Source organism: Anomaloglossus baeobatrachus, chromosome 2, assembly GCF_048569485.1.
Source record: "Anomaloglossus baeobatrachus isolate aAnoBae1 chromosome 2, aAnoBae1.hap1, whole genome shotgun sequence".
Classification (NCBI taxonomy): Eukaryota; Metazoa; Chordata; class Amphibia; order Anura; family Aromobatidae; genus Anomaloglossus; species Anomaloglossus baeobatrachus.
This window is the reverse complement of record NC_134354.1, coordinates 190314319-190333454: the sequence shown is the minus strand read 5'-3', so window position 1 is coordinate 190333454 and position 19136 is coordinate 190314319. Positions and strand designations below refer to the sequence as shown.

Sequence of the window (19136 nt, the reverse complement as noted above, 5' to 3'; positions counted from 1 at the left end):
CTGCATTAAAAATGCTGTGTTGTACAGTACAAGCACAGAGAATGGATTTCTAAAAATCCTATGCCCACTGTGCGTATACACCCCAAAGCGAAAACTGACCTGTGGCGTGGATCTCCGAGCAGCATAATGTCAATTTATTGCTGCGGAGACTCGAGGGTTCTCTGCAGGGAAAACAAAGAAAACGACTTCAGCGGCCTGAACCCTGACTGTGGGCACAGGCAGCTGCAGTCTCTCTGGAGAGTATTCGCTGCCCCACAGGAGAGGACATGCTGCCTCTGTACCGCCCCGCGGGCTCAGAGGCGACCGCCAAGCCGCTAGGATCCGTGCTCGTACGGTGGGTGGTGGCTCGAGCCTCGCTCTGCAAGGGGGTTGGCGCTACACGGAGGGACTTGACGGGGAAGTTCTACGGCCGGGGCTGCGGTGGTTTGGTTTGGGATGTAAGTTTGTGACGCCACCCACGGGTTGTGGTGAATAGATGGACACCACCGCTGCCGTTAACTAGGCCTCCCGGGGACGGTGTTGCGCAGCTTGGTGTTGACCCCTCCGTGGGTAGGGGAGTGATGGTCCCAGGGGGCTTGAGGGAGGTGCTGAGGCATGGGGAGCGGGTGCGGGCATATGCTGAAGCGGTGCGGCACGGTGCGCGGCCCGAAGGCACTGGTGTACTCACTATGACACAATACACTGGAGTCTCTGGTAAACCAAACGGGATGATGAACGGGGTCCGCAGCCGGCTGCAGCTTCTCCCTGAACGGGTTGGTGGTTTCCGCCTTTCTCCTGCACCTTTTATATGAACATTTGACTCCTATGCCTAAGCAACGGTAGTCCGCTCCCTGGCTTACTGGTTGTCGGAAGAGCTCTGTTTACCTGCAGACGCTGGCCCTTTGGGTCTCTATGCCTTGGCGGTGGCTTTACCCTGTATGGTTGGGCTGTTGTCTTCTAACGGGTCTTGTGTGGGATAGGTCCTAAAGTCCAGTCCTCAATCAGTTGATTTGACTCAGCCCTGTCGGTTCGGGGCTTTGTACTGGGTCTGAGTATCCTTCCTGGTGCTCCGCTTTCCAATCCGTTCCCCGGTTCGGTACCGGCGGGCCACTGCCCGACCCCAGTCCCTATGGTATCACCGGCTGTAATCCCAGCTTTTGCAGGCAGCGACCACCGTCAGCCTCTTTGCCAAAGGTTACTGGGCTCCAACCCAGCCACCTGAGTAGACTGTTGGTAGGCCTGGTCACAGGTCTGCCCTTGAACTCGTCCTCCCTCCTTCACTGTCAAGGCTACTCCTCACACTCCTCTAGAACTTCTGTGTCAACTAGTGTCTTTCCCGCCTTCAGGCCTGTGAACATCTCGGTGGGCGGAGCCAACCGCCTGGCTCCGTCCCCCCTGGTGTGGACATCAAACCTGGAGGGTGGTGACAAGGGTTTCTTGGTTGGCTGTTGTCACCTACTCGGGGAGGGGGTGATGTGTGTGTGTGTGACTACCTGAGACGACCTGACTAGTCCAGGGCGTCACACCTCCAGGACGCAGCATGTCTCGACCATGGGCACATACCCTAATAGTGTTGTGGTGTATGTATATAACATTTGTATCTTATATCTTATCTTTAAGGGTGAGTGCCCACCATCAAGCTTCCTCTTGGTCTGGATGCAGGGTTCTCTAGTGGAGACGCGCTGTCTGTGTATACGATCAGGGTCACTGACACAGTGGATTTTCGCTGTATTCTCCCGCTCAGAGCACTAGTATCTCTTAAAATAAATTCCCAAGCTGCAGCTCAGAAACTTGTGCCACAGGTCAATTTATGGAGAGTCTAAAAGAAGCCGAGGGGGACAGAGATTTCTACAAATCCCATCCACTGTGCCTGAACTGTACAACAAAGCATTTTGGATGCAGCGAAAACACTCTGCGTCCAAAATACTGCTGACACTGATTGTGGGCACATATGTGTTAGGGACTTTCATTTGTCTTTCTGTGTTTATGAAAAGACAAATTAAATGAACCCCTTCCTGCACTGTGACGTACCTATGTCACCTTAAGGCCTCCTTCACATGTCCGTGTTTCTGGTACGCGTTGTATCAGTTTTTTTACCACATATACCCATTATAACCTATGGTGCTGCTCACATGTCTGTGTATTTACAGAGACCGTCCATGTGGTCTATATGGAGATGTCTGCTTTTTTCCTGCAGCACAGATGACAATGGTCAAAAGAAAACTATGGGGCCATGAAAAATACTTACAACACACGGATGGCATCAGCGTATGGTCCGTGTGCCATGAGTTTGCTGTATGTGTTTAACATTGAAAATATAGGAGAAGCTTTGTATTTTTTGTATATGTAGTTTGCTGGGTTATGGTACTGTATCTATGCAGTAAGCGTGGTTTTGCTCCCATATCTATATAGTAAGCTCAGTTTTGGTACTATATTTTAGTAGTAAGCTTAGTTATGGTACCATATTTGAGCAGTAAGCTTAGTTATGGTACCATATTTGAGCAGTAAGCTTAGTTATGGTACCATGTGTATGCAGTAACATTGTTCTGTTCCCGTATGTATGTAGGAGGCTTGGTTCTGTTGCTGTTTCTATGTAGATGACTGAGTAAGTACGATTGCGTTCCTGTATTGATACACTAAGCTTTGTTCTATTCCTGTATCTATGTAAGCTCGGTTCTGCTCTCATACCTCCATAGTAAGCTCAGTTTTGCTCCTATATCTCTGTAGTAAGCTCAGTTCTGCTCCCATATCTCTGTAGTAAGCTTAGTTCTGCTCCTATATCTCTGTAGTAAGCTCAGTTCTGCTCTCATACCTCCATAGTAAGCTCAGTTCTGCTCCCATATCTCTATAGTAAGCTCAGTTCTGATCTTGTATCTCTGTAGTAAGCGCAGTTCTGCTCCCATATCTCTGTAGTAAGCTTGGTTCTGTTACCATATCGCTGTAGTAAGCTATGTTCTGCTCCCTTATCTCTGCAGTAAGCTTGGTTCTGCTCCCATATCTCTGTAGTAAGCTCAGTTCTGCTATCATATCTCTGTAGTAAGCTTGGTTCTGCTCCCATATCTCTGTAGTAAGCTCAGTTCTGCTATCATATCTCTGTAGTAAGCTTGGTTCTGCTCCCATATCTCTGTAGTAAGCTCAGTTCTGCTATCATATCTCTGTAGTAAGCTTGGTTCTGCTCCCATATCTCTGTAGTAAGCTCAGTTCTGCTATCATATCTCTGTAGTAAGCTTGGTTCTGCTCCCATATCTCTGTAGTAAGCTCAGTTCTGTTCTCATATCTCAGTTCTGCTCCCATAAGCTCGCTTCAGTTTCCGTATCTATGTAGTCATCTTGTTTCTGTTGCGGTATCTATGTAGGCAGTAAGCTAGGCTCTGTTCCCATATAAAAATAATGAAGGTTTCAGCTCACCCATATAAAGTATCTAAGGCAAGGATGGATGCCCGCAGTCCCCCGCACAGGCCGGTCCGTGATTCAGAGTAGATATGGAAGGAAAAAGGGGTTTGGGACTCAGCACCAATGCAGTAATATAAAACTTGAAACTTTATTAGAAAATCTAAAACGAAGGTACACAGGTCATCCAAAAAAAATCACCATGCGATTTGCCTAGCGGCTTTACGCGTTTCAGACAAACAGGGGAAATTAAAAGCATATGGCTAAGGACTGCTTTATATTGTATAATATTTTATAATAATAATAATAATAATAATTTATATAAGTTGTATATTACTGCATTGGTGCCGAGTCCCAAACCCCTTTTTCCTTCCATGTCTACTCTGTTCCCATATATATGCAGTAAGCTAGGCTCTGTTTCTATATATATATATGCACCAGCCTGTTACCACTGCTGCTTTAATGCAGCGGCCAGAGATGAACAGTTCAATGGTGGGCTATCGCAACTTGAGGGCCACTGCTTTTGTGATTGCCCCCCAGGCTAAATTGTGCCAGCCAGCCCCTGCTCCAGGCTATTTCTTACTACTTGGTCATACTAAACAGTCAGATTCTGAAAAGGCATAGAATGAAGAAAGTTTCATGCTTATCACATGGAAAATGCATGCATGTGGCTAGTCTCAGCCTAACAGATTAATGAAGACAGCTGCACTACACGAATTAGTGCAAATCCTCTGAGGGACACTGGCTTAGGGCCCTTTGGGTAAATGCTAAGATTTTAAATTAGGCAGCACTTTCAAGTTTAGTGAAAAGTGTGACCTTTTACCAAATTTTTATGTTGAACTGGAAACCGTCTGTAATAGTGGCTGCAAATTGGAATACGTTTTTTATTTCCCCTCTCCATTAAAGGGATATTAGCAATCAAAGTATTTGCATATAGTGAGCTAACTTCCAGAGGGTGTTATCAGATAATTTTCACTGGGGGCGTGTAGCAACACACAAAGAAAAGATCATAGCTTATAGCAGGTTTCTCATTGTGTAAGATGTAAAAATATAGGCCTGATCTCCTGGTCTAACCTCCTGCATGAGTCAGTGTGGGGGAGGGTCAGTGCAGCTGAGTTTAGCTGTGTAACATTACAAACCCTTCTATCAGCTATCCTGTTCGCATATCATTGTCAGCTCTGCTGTACTGCCTTACTCCCAGAACAAGTATAAATTGTGGACAACAAATGTAATACTGACACTTAGGGGTACTTTGCACGCTGCGACATCGCAGGCCGATGCTGCGATGCCGAGCGCGATAGTACCCGCCCCCGTCGCAGCAGCGATTTCCTTGTGATAGCTGCCGTAGCGAACATTATCGCTACGGCAGCTTCACATGGACTCACCTGTCCTGCGACCGTTGCTCTGGCTGGCGACCCACCTCCTTGTTAAGGGGGCGGGTCGTGCGGCGTCATAGCGACGTCACACGTCAGGCGGCCAATCGGAGCGGAGGGGCGGAGATGAGTGGGATGTAAACATCCCGCCCATCTCCTTCCGCATATCCTACGGAAGCCGCAGTGACACCGGTAGGAGATGTTCCTCGCTCCTGCGGCTTCACACACAGCGTTGTGTGCTGCCGCAGGAGCGAGGAACAACATCGGACTGTCGCGTCAGCGTAATCATGGATTACGCCGACGCTGCACCGATGATACGATTACGACACTTTTGCGCTCGTTAATCGTATCATCGAGCCTTTACACACTACGATGTTGCATGCGATGCCGTAAGTGCGTCATTTTCAATTTGACCCCACCGACATCGCACCTGCGATGTCGTAGTGTGCAAAGCCCGACTTAGAGCTTTCATCTTTTCACAGGCAGTGTGGGGGAGGAGCAGAACAGCAGAGCTGACAATGATGTAAGAGGAGAAGAGTTGATAGAAGGATTTGTATGGTGACACAAATAAATTCAAGCGCACTGTCCCATCACCACTGGGACGTTATCTGAAAGATGTTAGTGATCTGGGAATTCTAATCATGAGGGAGGTTAGACCGAGAGATCAAACAGTCTGACATACACCTCATATCCAGAGCAACCAGATCTAAGCAATGGGGGGGGGGTGCTCTTCTTTCCTCTGAGAGTTTTGCTGCCTGCTCATGATTGGACAGTATCATACAAGGATAAGAAGTACACACCCTCAATGAAAGCTAACACCCGTGGGAACTAAAGAAAAAAGTTAACTCATTAATTGCCAAAATCTGTGCAATGCAGAGGCAAAATTAAGTAAAAAAAATCCACTTTGCAACCACAATAATTTGTTATAAGGGCCTCTGTAATTGAGGCCTGCAATAATAACTTTTATCTTAGTGCAGGAAGTACCAGAAATTGATGCTAAACTATGCTCAAACCACCCCCAAAATGAATATCCTTCTGCACATCATACTTTCCCCACAAATATCCTGATGATATATTATATATATCACACACACATTCAGTTCTCATACCAATTGTCGAATCATCAATTTCTAGATGTTCCACAAGTTCCCAGATTTCATTGCTCATAAGAAGATAGCTCTTGTTGTTGGTGATCTCCTGACGTATGGCTTGTAGCATTTCCGTGGTGGAGATGTACTGTACAGACCCCTTTTTCAACTGGCATATGAATGTTTGCACAGTACTTCCAAGATATGTGGAAGAATCTTCTGCTAGCATTTGAATTCTGTTTCTAAGATGTTTCTCGGTGGAGACAAGTCCGGTCAGTGCAGTACTAACAGCTAAAAGGCTATGCCTAACCATGTCCCCAAGTCCATGCGAATGCTTTCTCTTCTGCCTTAAGGAGCTGCACTCTACTTCTTCTTCAATGCTGCTGACAGAAAGAGAGTCCAGTTCTGGCAATGGTGGCAGTAAAAAGCTGTCTGATGAGTTTAGAGAAGAGTCTGAACTTGATTTTGTCAAAGTGCTAACTTTTTGGTCCTCAATCCAGGAAACTCTATGAGGAACGAGTGAATGTCTCTTTTCTTTGGCCTTAGAATGTGTGCTACCTGTCTTTGCTGAGCCTTCCTCTGATTTTTGTAATAGTTTTAATTGTTCTTTGTTTGATCCGCTTCGTATTCTTATCACAGATTTCCTATATAATACTGAATTCTGTAATGGTGACCTGGAATTGTCCTGGACTTTACAACTCTCATCTGTTGTCTTCTCATTGATTGAGTTTAAGTCCTCTCTGTTGAGTTCTTCATAGACATTTGAGGGTTCTTCATAGACATTTGATTGTTCTTCTGTATCACTATCATGACAGCCATTTAGATCTATAGAAATAATATTAGAATAATAGTTACAACTCAAGAATACCTATTTTAGCAGAGAAATCATACTACATTTTTGAAAGGGGTTGTTCAGTCTTAGGGGTACTTTACACGCTGCAACATCGCTAACAATTTATCGTCGGGGTCACGGTGTTTGTGACGCACATCCGGCGTCGTTAGAGACATCGCAGCGTGTAACACGTACGAGCGACCTTAAACGATCGCAAAAGAGACAAAAATCGTTGGTTTTGGAGAGGTCGTCCAAACACCAAAAATCGTTGTCTCGTACGTAGCAATGTTGTTCGTCGTTCCTGCGGCATCACACATCGCTATGTGTGAGACCGCAGAAGCGACGAACATCTCCTTACCTGCCTCCACCAGCAATGCGGAAGGAAGGAGGTGGGCGGGATGTTACGTCCCGCTCAACTCTGCCCCTCCGCTTCTATTGGCCGGCCGCTTAGTGATGCCGCAGTGACGTCGCCGAACGCACCTCCCCCTTGAAGGAGGGATTGTTCGGCGGTCACAGCAACGTCGCTGACAAGGTATGTGCATGTGACGCTGCCGTAGCGATAATGTTTGCTATGGCAGCGATCACAAAATGTCGCATGAACGACGGGGGCGGGTGCTATTGCGCACGACATCGCTAGCGATGTCGCAGCGTGCAAAGTACTCCTTAGGCTATAAGTCTGTAGTCACTCCATGTGACTGCAGACTTGTGAATCCTCACATTGCACACACTGTGCGCTTTGAGGATTCTCCATTGACAGTGCTGGGAGTGGGAGGTCATGTGACCGCAAGTATGTGATTTGCATTCTTCTGGACACATTCAGACTAGATTGTATCCATCATTGCTCAATACACTTGCATTGTGCAAGGCCATGCCCATCTAGTCGGCAAGTTACGATATGATATGCAAATCACATATTTGTGGTTACATGGCGACGCTCCTGCCATCGGCACTGCAAAATCCTTATGGCACGGAGAGCGCACGCTGTGAGTATTTACAAGTTGGCAGTCTCATAGAGTGACTGCAGACTTGTAGCCTAATGCCATACAACCCCTTTAATAATACTATCCACATGTTGAGTCAAATGAGATCAATGGACACCAATGAGACACACCTACAAAAGGATAAAAAGTAGAGATCATGAGCAATTTATTTTGAGCGATGTGGCTGCAGTTCTTCACTACTGGGCCTGGCATTCTTGGCAAGGGCAAAGTAAACTGAATTGCTCATCTCTAATCACAATTCTTTGTTATTATGGTGTTCTATGAGCAATATTATATTCATTTGCATTTTGAGGTACTATATAGTGGTATCATTAGATCATTGTATTGCAATAGTACATCGTGCAGTATGATAGTTCGGGACACTATGGGGTACATTTATTAATACTATCTACTTCTCAGACAGTGCAGACTTAAGCTGGTGTCACACTAAGCGACAGCGACAACGACGTCGCTGTTACGTAACCATTTTCGGTGACGTAACAGCGACCTTGTAAGTCGCTGTTATGATCGCTGCTTAGCTGTCAAACACAGCAGAAGCAGCGATCATAACGTCGCTGTGCTACATGTGCAGAGAGCAGGGAGCCGCGCTTAGCGCTGGCTCCTTCCTCTCCTAGGTACAGTACACATCGGGTTAATTAACCCGATGTGTGCTGCAGCTACATGTCACAGTGCAGAGAGCAAGGAGCCGCGCGCACTGCTTAGCGCTGGCTCCTTGCTCTCCTTGCTACAGTATACATCGGGTTAATTACCCGATGCGTACTGCAGCCACATGTGCACAGAGCAGGAGCCGGCACTGGCAGCAAGAGCGGAGGCTGGTAACCAGCGTAAACATCGGGTAACCAGGGAAAGGTCTTCCCTTGGTTACCCGATGTTTACGCTGGTTACAGCTTACCGCAGATGCCAGTGCCGGCTCCTGATCGCTTCATTTCGTCGCTCTCTCGCTGTCACACACAGCGATGTGTGTGTCACAGCGGGAGAGTGACGACCAAAAAATGAAGCTGGACATTCAGCAACGACCGGCGACCTCACAGCAGGGGCCAGGACGTTGCTGGATGTCACACACAGCGACAGCGACGGGACGTCGCTGCAACGTCACAGAAAATGGTGACGTAGCAGCGACGTCGTTGTCGTCGTCGTTATGTGTGACACCAGCTTTAGACATTTTAAGACTGCCTAGGCTGTAACTGTGGCTTATGCTGTTTGATAAAATTGGTAATTTAAAGACTGTCTAATCTAAGTTCACATTACAACATGGCATCATAAACTATTCTTTCTTTGAGGTAAAACATTACAAAAAAGAAAAAAAACAGGCAGGGCAATGTTTTACCTCACAAAAAAAAAATCAGCTTTTTTGCTTCTTCCCCTGCTCAGTAGATGTGATATGATCAGACTATGTCCCAGTAAGGTCAGACACGGCCATTACACAGTACACAGCAGAGACACATATAAGATTATCTCAGCACAGGAACATTTTTATTTTTAAACACATCTATTTGTGAAAATTTTTATTATTCCAAGATCTATTGATTAAAATCAGTTTTAAAATTAACTTTGTTCATGGGAAAACCCGTGTAACCCCTTCCCAACATATGACATACCCGATATATCATGGTAAGATAAGCATTCCCTACTGATGACGTACTAGATATGTCATTGCGATTGCACGGGCACAGGAGCTGTGCCCGTGTGATGGTTGCCGAGAGCTCGGTTTACCTGACAACCAAACGCCAGCTCTCACAGTCAGGAGTGGTCCCTGTACCCCCTGGATGTTTAACTCCCTAGATGCTGCAATAATTGGTGATCACAGCATTTAGGGTCTTGGAAAGGGAGTGTGCCCAAGCAATCAGTACCCTTGTGATATGATCACGTGGACTCAATAATTGCCATCCCAAGGTCGTCATGATGATATCATGACAACCTCCGGGTCTCTGAGCTACGGCAAACCTCTGGGATCATGCCAGGAGCATGGTCTCAGAGGCTTATGTCAGTGTAAAACTGATATCTATAATCTATTACAGCAAAAAAATATTATACCAATAGATACGTATAGTTTTGTAAAAAAAAAAAAAAAAAGGACACATCTGGCATTGCCACATTTGGAATGATCCGATATATAAAACTGTAACACTAGCTAATCCCTTCAGTGAACAACATAGTAAAAAATCACAACGGCAAAAAAACTATGGTTTCGAAAAACAATACAATGAGATCAAAAAGTCATATGTAAGTGAAAATGGTATTGCTCAAAACATCATCTTGTCCCGCAAAAAAAATCACGATACGGTTCTGTCACCCAAAAAAAAATCAAAAACCTATACCTCACAGAATACAGAAATGCATAAATAATTCAATTTTTTATCAAATAGTTTTTATGGAGTAAAAGCGGCAAAACACCAAAAAACTTTTTTATCACTTTACAACACGATGAATAGTGTAAAAAAATCTAAATTCCTGAATTGCTGTTTCTTCGTGATTCTGCCACTGGAATAGAAGGTGATTAATAAATATTATGTGGCCCAAAATGGTACCAATATAAACTCTAACTCATCAAGAAAAACTTTGACTTTGTCAGCAGAAAAATAAAAAAAAACTATACCTTCACATTTCTGTGATGCATAGAAAAAACTTTATTTTGTAAAAAAGCGTTGAAAAACATGATTCTGACAAAATTGCAATTGATATTCACTGTAATGAGGCAGATGGAGTCATTTTGAACTCCTTACTGGCCTTTACAGGCAGTGTCAATGTATTTATGTGCTGTGATAGGAGAGAAAAAGGCGCAATAGGGTCTTACCCGGTTTACAGGGTGAAAAAAGAAAAAGGCAATGCACTCACCTGGCAGGGTTGTGCCAGTCACAACCCCTTTGCAGATGTGGATGAGCGCTTAGGTGGTTCAGCAGCGGCCCCGTTACAGAGCAAATTTTCAGCGTAAAAAAACTGGGGAAAACGGGTTTTATGCCGCGCTAAGAGACCACAAGCATAAATATAATAATTTGTTCTTTTATTTAGGTCATTCCAACGCGTTTCGGAGACTCATCTGCCTCCTTCCTCAGGGAAAAAAACAAAAAAACCCTTTTTTTTCCCTGAGGAAGGAGGCAGATGAGTCTCCGAAACGCGTTGGAATGACCTAAATAAAAGAACAAATTATTATATTTATGCTTGTGGTCTCTTAGCGCGGCATAAAACCCGTTTTCCCCAGTTTTTTTACGCTGAAAATGTATTTTTGTGTCTTTTTAGACATGCACAAAAGTGCTAACAGTTCTGTGCACCTTTGAAAAGAAGGAAGCCACTTAACAGAGGTCAGAGTCCGGAGTAACTCTGCTGCCTTATTATAGTGAATGGATCCGTCTGAGGTTTCACGTGAACCATGTATTTCAGACATGTATAAGGAAACCCTGATGTAAGTGCTCAGATTGGAGAACAGGATAAATCCAAATACCCCCCCCCCCTCCCTTCTGAGTCCCACAGTGTGCTTAAACCACATTTAGCGTCCACATGTTTGGCATTTTTGTAGTGAGGAGAGCCCGCTTAATGTACGCGATGTGTGACTCCAGATGTACGAGCTGAACACAATCTATGGGCACTACAATATCCTGGGGATTATAAGGGCTTATTTGTAACTTTTAACTCTGCAACATTCACTGCGTTTGACTCCATGGGTATTTTCCATAGACTAAATGATCACTATACCCCTATACGAATTCCCAAAGGGGTGTAATTTCTGAAATGTGGTCACTTAAGGGGGTTTCTGTGCACTTAGGGGCTCTGCAAACAGAATCTCCAACTATGTTAAGAAAACAGGTGCTCCAAAAATCAGATTGCGTTTTTTCCCTCCTGACCCCTGTGGTGCAGCCAAACAGTACTGTACAGTCACGTTCAGGAGAAATTGTGTAAAACATTATGGGGCCCTTTTTACTTTTTACTTATTCCCCTTGTGAAAAATGGAAACATTTTAGTGTTAAAAATGTAATTATTTTTTCTTCACCACCCAATAGTTTAAAAATTTTCTATGACACCTCTGGTGTCATTGTGACTCCCTGGCGTCATTGTGACGCCCTGGCCTATCAGGTCGTCACAGGGTATTGTGCAATCTGCCCTTCTGCACAGTATCCACTCCTCCTTGGTTACGGGTCCTGGTCCTTTGGTGTTGCTAACAGCTTAGCCAATCAAAATCCTAGGAACACTTTACACTGTACCCACCAGACACACCATTGGTGGGCCTGAAGGGAATAGGGCCGCCCATATGGGGGGTTGGGAAGGGGAAAGTGAGAAAGTGACAGTGGAGCAAAGGAAAGGAGAGAGTGAGGTGGACGAGGAGAGATGACTCTCTGTGAGGGAGAGGTCACCGGCCTGGAGCAGGGCTCCTGTAGTTACTAGGTGGCAGACGTTGGTCTGGGCCTGGTAGGAGCTGGAACCCCGGTCGCAGGGGATTGTGTCAAGGGGCACGGATTGCAGAGGAGGGTGGCCGGCGGCCTTGAGCTATCACCAGGCACGGGCCAGGGCACGACGGGGTACGTGGACCCTAGGCCGGAAAGTAGCTTCACGCGTTCCGGTAATTTACCCAACGGGGGTGAAGACTTCAAGATTCATCCCCAAACAGCTCCAAAATCGGGGTACTAGCGCACCGATGGAATAGGACTTTCCCAATACAGTCCAAAGAAATTCTACGCGTAAACCCTGAGAGCAAGCTCACTCCATTAGCTATACGGGTGAGCGGGACCCGAAGAGTTTTATACCGAGGGTCCAAATAGAGACAAAGGTGCCAAGGAAAGGGCCACAGCCTAACAGCAACACCAAGGGCACGGACCCAAGCATGCTCCCTACAAGCAGCAGTGGTGCTCAGAATTATGGTTTACAAGCTGTCGGTGTTGTTATTCCTGGACTGAGTACACTGAAAACCCCTGTTCCTATCCCCAATGGCACCCCAAGCACCAACCATCCAACAGACCCTGGGACACAAACCCCCTACCCATGGAGGGGTTAAACATCCGGCTGCTACACCATCGTCACCGGGCTCCCCAACAGCAGCGTTGGTCCCTCACATTACCACGCACCGTGGGTGGCGTCACAAACTTCCTAACCCCCTTTGTACATATTCACCCCCTCTTCTTTTAATTCGAGTATCCGCTCGGACCCCCAGGATCCAGAGACCCATCGAGCCACGGCGGCTCCGGATCCGAGCGGCTCGGCTGCTGGCATGGGGGCGGTACATCATTATGCTTACTGCACCCCTAGATGAGGTAATTGAGGGGTGTAGTTTGTAAAATATGGTCACTTGTGGAGGGGTCTGCTTTTCTGGCATGTCAGGGGTTCTACCAATGTGAACTGGCACCCACAAACTATGCCAACTAAATCTGAATTCCAATATGGCACTCCTTCCCTTCAAAGCCCTGCTGTGTATCCACCACATGTAGGAAATCAGCACACAAAGGAGAAGTTGCTCTTCAAATTGCACTTACTCCTGTTACTCTTGTGAAAATTCTACATTTTGGGAACAAGCAACATGTTTGTTTGGGGGAAAAAAATTCATTTTCATGTTTTAAAGTTATAGAATTCTGTGACGCCCCTGGGCGTTCAAGGTGCTCACCACGTGCCTAGATATATTTCTTGAGGTGTATAGTTCCCAAAATGGGGTTACATGTGTTTTTTTCACTGTTTAGGCACATCATGGGCTGTCCAAACATGACATGGCGTCCGCTAATGATTTTAGCCAATTTTGCATTCCAAAAGTCAAACGGCGCTCTTCCCTTCCAAACCCTTCCCATGCACCAAAACAGTACATTTCCACCACATATGGGGTCTCTCTGTACTGTAGAAATTGAACATCAAATTGTATGGTGCATTTTTTCCTGATACCCTTGTAAAAAATGCAAAATTTAGGGCTAAAGTAACATTTTTTGTGGGAAAAAGTAACATTTTCATTTTTTCCTTCCATATTGTTTTAGTTACTGTGAAGCACCCAAAGGGTTAATAAACATCTTGGATGTAGTGTTGAGCAGTTTGAGGGGTGCAGTTTATAGAATGGTGTCACTTTTAGGAAATTTCCGCCTATAGATACCGTCACACTAAGCGACACTCCAGTGATCCCACCAGTGATCTGACCTGGCAGGGATCGCTGCAGCGTCGCTACATGGTCGCTGGTGAGCTGTCAAACAGGCAGATCTCCACAGCGATCAGAGGTCAGCCACCAGCCAACAAGTGTAACGACGCTGTGCTTCGTAACCATGGTATACATCGGGTTACTAAGCAAAGCGCTTTGCTTATAGTTACCCGATGTGTACCTTGGCTACGTGTGCAGGGAGCAGGGAGCCAGCTTCTAAAAGCTGCAGACGCTGGTAACCAAGGTAAATATCGGGTAACCAAGCAGAGCGCTTTGCTTGGTTACCCGATATTTACCTTGGTTACCAGCGTCCGCAGAAGCTGGCTCCCTGCTCCCTGCACATTTAGATCGTTGCTCTCTCGCTGCACACACAGCAATGTGTGCTTCACAGCATGAGAGCAACAACCAAAAAATGGTCCAGGACATTCAGCAACGACCGGCAACCTCACAGCAGGGGCCAGGTTGTTGCTGGATGTCACACACAGCGACATCGCTAGCAAGATCGTTGTTGCGTCACAAAAACCGTGACTCAGCAGCAATTTTGCTAGCGATGTCGCTTAGTGAGACGTGGCCTTAACCGTCCCTGTATCTTGTAGCATAGATAAAAAGATCTTTAGGAAAAGTATTTCTAAAGATCCTTCATTATATGCTAATAAGGTCGAGGACTAGTCTCAAGGACGTTAGTTCCCTTGGCTAGGCGGCCTCCCTAGCATGTAAGTGTCTCGGACGAGTCCCGCCACCATAAGCGGTGGAACCGCTCGGTCCGGGTGTCACTACTCGTGGCTCGAGGGTCTCCGGACCCGGGGGCTCGGGGTCTCGCTGAAATGTGATGGGGGTTATTTACAGGGGAGTTAGATAGTTCGTGACGCCACTCGTGGTGTGCGGTAATAGGGAGTACTGCCGTTGCCGTTGGGAGTACCCGGGGTGATGGAGTGGGGCAGCTAGATGACGTTACTCTCCATGGGTAGGGAAAGGCCCTGGGACCCCGGATGGTGGGATGGATTGCAGGGGGAGTGCAGGCTCGCTGATAGCAGGGGTTAATCAGGTACTCACTCAGAAGAAAAGCAGACACTGACAACGTAGTAAACCAAGTCTCTGGGTGCCGCTGCCCTCTTGGGGAGCTTGTCCGGGTCCCGTCCCCTGCAGCACTGCCTGGTGGTCTGTGGCCTGCCTCTGGTCACAGTATTTTAGAGTATCCAAGTGGCCCGTCAGCTTGGAGCTCTTCGGGCTCCGCTCCCTACTAAGAGTAGCAGAGGAGCTTGATCTCAGGAGCTCACGCTTGGGATTTCAGTGGGCTGCTTTGCTTGGAAAGCCCTATCCCCCTCGTTGCGCTAGTGCCCCCGATCTCTGAGCTTCGTGGGAACAGTCCGTATAGGCCCTGTCTTCTGCAGGTTAATTGCCGGGTTGCTTGAAGCTTCTCCCCGACCTAGGGTCCATGTACCCCGATGTACCTTCGGTCCCAGCCCGGCTATTGAACTGCAGCTGCTAGCTATCCTCCAAGACTAGCCAGGCACCCAGTCCCAATCTCCCGCGACTGGGTCTCCGACTCCTCTGGGTCCAGACCACCTAATCTGCTTCTCCTCTGGGAGCTCCAACTCCCAGCTTCCTCCAAGCTCCTCACAGCTCGAGGGCTACCACTGTTCTCTTTGCTCCCCTGGAGCCGACTCACTTGTCACCTCCTACCTCTCTGCCTGACCCCTATTCCAGCTTAGCAACCCACTGGTGTGCCTGACAGGGTGTGGTGCAAGGTGTGACTAAGATTTGTAGATGCTGGTGGAGGCAGTACTGCAAAATGGGAACCCAGAACCATGGGGGGTTGAGTCATGCACTGGGAGATAAAGAGCATGCAGTACCCTGTGACAACCTGACTAGTCCAGGGATGTCCCATTAGCACACCCCTGTGCACAGCATTAGAGGCATGGTCGCGCTCACCTCAGCTGCCACCATGTCCAACACTGGATTTCAGCTCAGTGTGCATGATCCCCGGACTTATGGTCATGCACACTAAGAAGCCAGGTGTGCTCGTCCCGGCTTCAAACTGGTGTAGTGCGCATGACCGGAAGTGCTGGAGACTTCTGATCATGCATAGTGAGGTGGTGCAATGGACACATGTCAATTGTTTTTGCCATTTGGGTTTTGCACTGCAAAGCTGAGTTTTTGACCAAAGTTCTGCAACAAAAAGGCTGCAGTTTGAACTGCATAGTGCGGACAAGAAACCCAAATTCCTGTAGACTTTGCTTGAAAAGCAGAACACAACCATTTTGGCATTAAACGCTGCAGTTGAAAAAGCAGCAAAAAAGCAGGTAAAAAGCAAAGTGCGGACATAACTCAACTCATATCAGTGTCTGTTGTATCTGACAATGATCTGTAAAATGTGGTCACAGGGAGTAGATCCTTTAAATATGATATGACCGGTGTATCGGTACAAGAAAACAAACTTTACTACATTACAAAACATGCAAATGTGTGGAAACTATCCACCTTAGGGGTGCTTCACACACAGCGAGCTCACTGCCGAGATCGCTGCTGAGTCACGCTTTTTGTGACGCAGCAGTGACCTCATTAGCGATCTCGCTGTGTGTGACAATGAGCAGCGATCTGGCCCCTGCTGTGAGATCGCTGCTCGTTACACACAGCCCTGGTTCGTTTTCTTCAAAGGCGCTCTCCCACTGTGACACACAGATCGCTGTGTGTGACAGCGAGAGAGCGACAAATGAAGCGAGCAGGGAGCAGGAGCCGGCGTCTGACAGCTGAGGTAAGCTTGTAACCAAGATAAACATCGGGTAACCAAGGTGGTTACCCGATATTTACCTTAGTTACCAGCCTCTGCAGCTCTTGCGCTGCCTGTGCTGCCGGCTCCGGCTCTCTGCACATGTAGCTGCTGTACACATAGGGTTAATTAACCCGATGTGTACAGCAGCTGGGAGAGCAAGGAGCCAGCGCTAAGGAGTGTGCGCGGCTCCCTGCTCTCTGCACATGTAGCTGCTGTACACATCGGGTTAATTAACCCGATGTGTACTGTAGCTAGGAGAGCAAGGAGCCAGCGCTCAGTGTGCGCGGCTCCTGCTCCCTGCACACACAGCTAAGCGGTGTGCGCTGGTAACTAATGTAAACATCGGGTAACCATACCCGATGTTTACCTTAGTTACCAGTCTCCGCAGCTTCCAGACGGCGGCTCCGTGCAAGCGCAGCATCGCTTGCACGTCGCTGCTGGCTGGGGGCTGTTCACTGGTCGCTGGTGAGATCTGCCTGTTTGACAGCTCACCAGCGACCATGTAGCGATGCAGCAGCGATCCTGACCAGGTCAGATCGCTGGTCGGATCGCTGCTGCATCGCTAAGTGTGAAGGTACCCTTACTGTAAAGGTGACCATGAAGTTCATGTTTACATGGTCAATAGTTGTACATTCTTCTAGAGGACCCTGTACACATGAAAGGGAACCTGTCACCAGATTTTTCCCTATGCAACTAAAACTACCACCTTCTGCAGCTCCTGGGCTGCATTCTATGAAGGTGCGCCTTGTTGCTGGGCCCCCTTTTCAGACCTCCAAAACAACTTTATAAAATATTACCTTTACGTATGTAAATTATTTTGGTGGGCCTTATGGACGGGCTCTATTTCTCTTTCGTTCCCCCCTTCTGCCGCTGTATGCCGTCCCTGTCTTGATTTGCATTGATGACAACGGCCCCGTCATCCTCCACGCTGATACCGAAGTCTCGCGCATGCGCAGTTATCATAGGCCACTATCGCGGGCCTGAAAAGAAACTATCCCTCGCACGCGTCGGGGATGTATTTGCGCAGGCACGAGGGACAGTTTCTGCTCAGACCCGCGATAGTGGCTTATGATAGCTGCTTATGCGCAAGACTTTGGCATCAACATGGAGGATGACGGGGCTGCCGTCATCAATGCAAATCAAGACAGGGGACGGCCTACAGCGGCAGGAGGGGGGAACAAAGGAGAAATAGAGCCCGCCCATTAGGTCCACCGAAATAATTTATATACGAAAAGGTGATATTTTATAAAGTTGTTTTGGAGGTCTGAAAAGGGGACCCAGCAACAAGGCGCACCTTCATAGAATGCAGCCCAGGAGCTGCAGAAGGTGGTATTTTTAGTTGCATAGGGAAAAATCTGGTGACAGGTTCTGTGACACCCTGACAAAATCAGGTTGTCACAGAAGACTGCATCCATCTTCCAGATGCAGGACTCCCTCCTCCTTGGCCTTCCAACACAACCCCACACACAGTTACGAACACCAGCCACTAAAGCCTATTCACCCCCCAAGGACAATAGGGACACACCAGTGGGCAGGGCCAAGCAGATGGTGACGCCCATCTAGGGGTCCTGAGGTGTCAGGGGAGGGTCACGTCAGTAGAGTGGAGGAGTGTGTAGTAGACAGTGGAAGTGAGAGGAGTGAAGTGGTAGTCGTGGATTGTAGCTCCTGGACTGCCGGACTACCTGAGCTGACTAGGTGGCAGACGGCAGAGCAGGGCCGCAGGCAATGGAGATCCAGTCGCCGGAGACCTTAAATGGACCGGGGCAGGGTTGTAGCCCGCCGGTGCCGACAGCGGGAAACCAGTCCGGAGGCCGTGCACAGTCGGGATACCTTGTCCCCAGGGCGAGGACAGCTACAAGCACCTTTCCAATTAACCAGCAGGGGACAAGATTCCAAGTCTTGTCCCACTAGTAGCTCAGATAGAGCGAGATGGAAGCCCAACGCGGGGGATAGGGCATCTGCAAGTGCCTGCAAAAATCCCTAGGGTCAGATCTTACGGGCGACAGAGTGCAGGAGGAAGGGCCCCTGTTCTGTACACCGGTGTGCGGGACCCGAGCACACCCCTCCAGAGCCTACCGGTATCCGGCACTTGGTTTACTATCTGGACTCTGTGTGACTTAATTCAAAATAGTGAGTACACCGGTATCATCCGGTCCAGCCCTGCAGACTGCGTCCCAGCATTCCACTCCACCTACACCCGGGCCTCGGGACTACACCTCCTCTACCCGTGGAGGGGATACCATCCGGCTGCCCTGCTCCATGAGCCCCGGGCATCCCATACAAAGGCAGCAGCGGTGTTACCAACAATCACCGCAACCTACGGGTGGCGTCACTGACAAACTCCCCCCTGTAAATAACCCCTTTATTGAGTTGTGGGTGACGGGCTGCTGCATGAGCCCCAGATCCGGCTACCACTCGAGCCACAGCCACGATCCCGGATCCGAGCGTCTCAATTAGCCTTCCTGCTGTGGTCTGTGCCCCCGCCCGCTACAGTTCCCTTTAAAGTTGGACAAACCTGCTTATTTCTGCAGGAATGGCCAACAATGTAATCTATATGGCGGCCTGACAACTCTTCCCTATGGGGAGATAAGGTATGCACAC

General features: G+C 47.9%; 1 protein-coding gene across 3 annotated transcripts in view; it reads right to left on the bottom strand.

Annotated features, from left to right (window-relative positions):
• The window catches only part of LOC142291206 (ras and Rab interactor 3-like), a 63732-nt gene that overhangs the window by 12132 nt on the left and 32464 nt on the right, over positions 1-19136 (bottom strand). For all 3 annotated transcript variants that reach the window (XM_075335561.1, XM_075335559.1, XM_075335560.1), the window contains exon 3: positions 5851-6654. In XM_075335561.1, coding sequence (XP_075191676.1) covers positions 5851-6654 — 804 coding nt within the window. The remainder of the gene's footprint in view (positions 1-5850; positions 6655-19136) is intronic.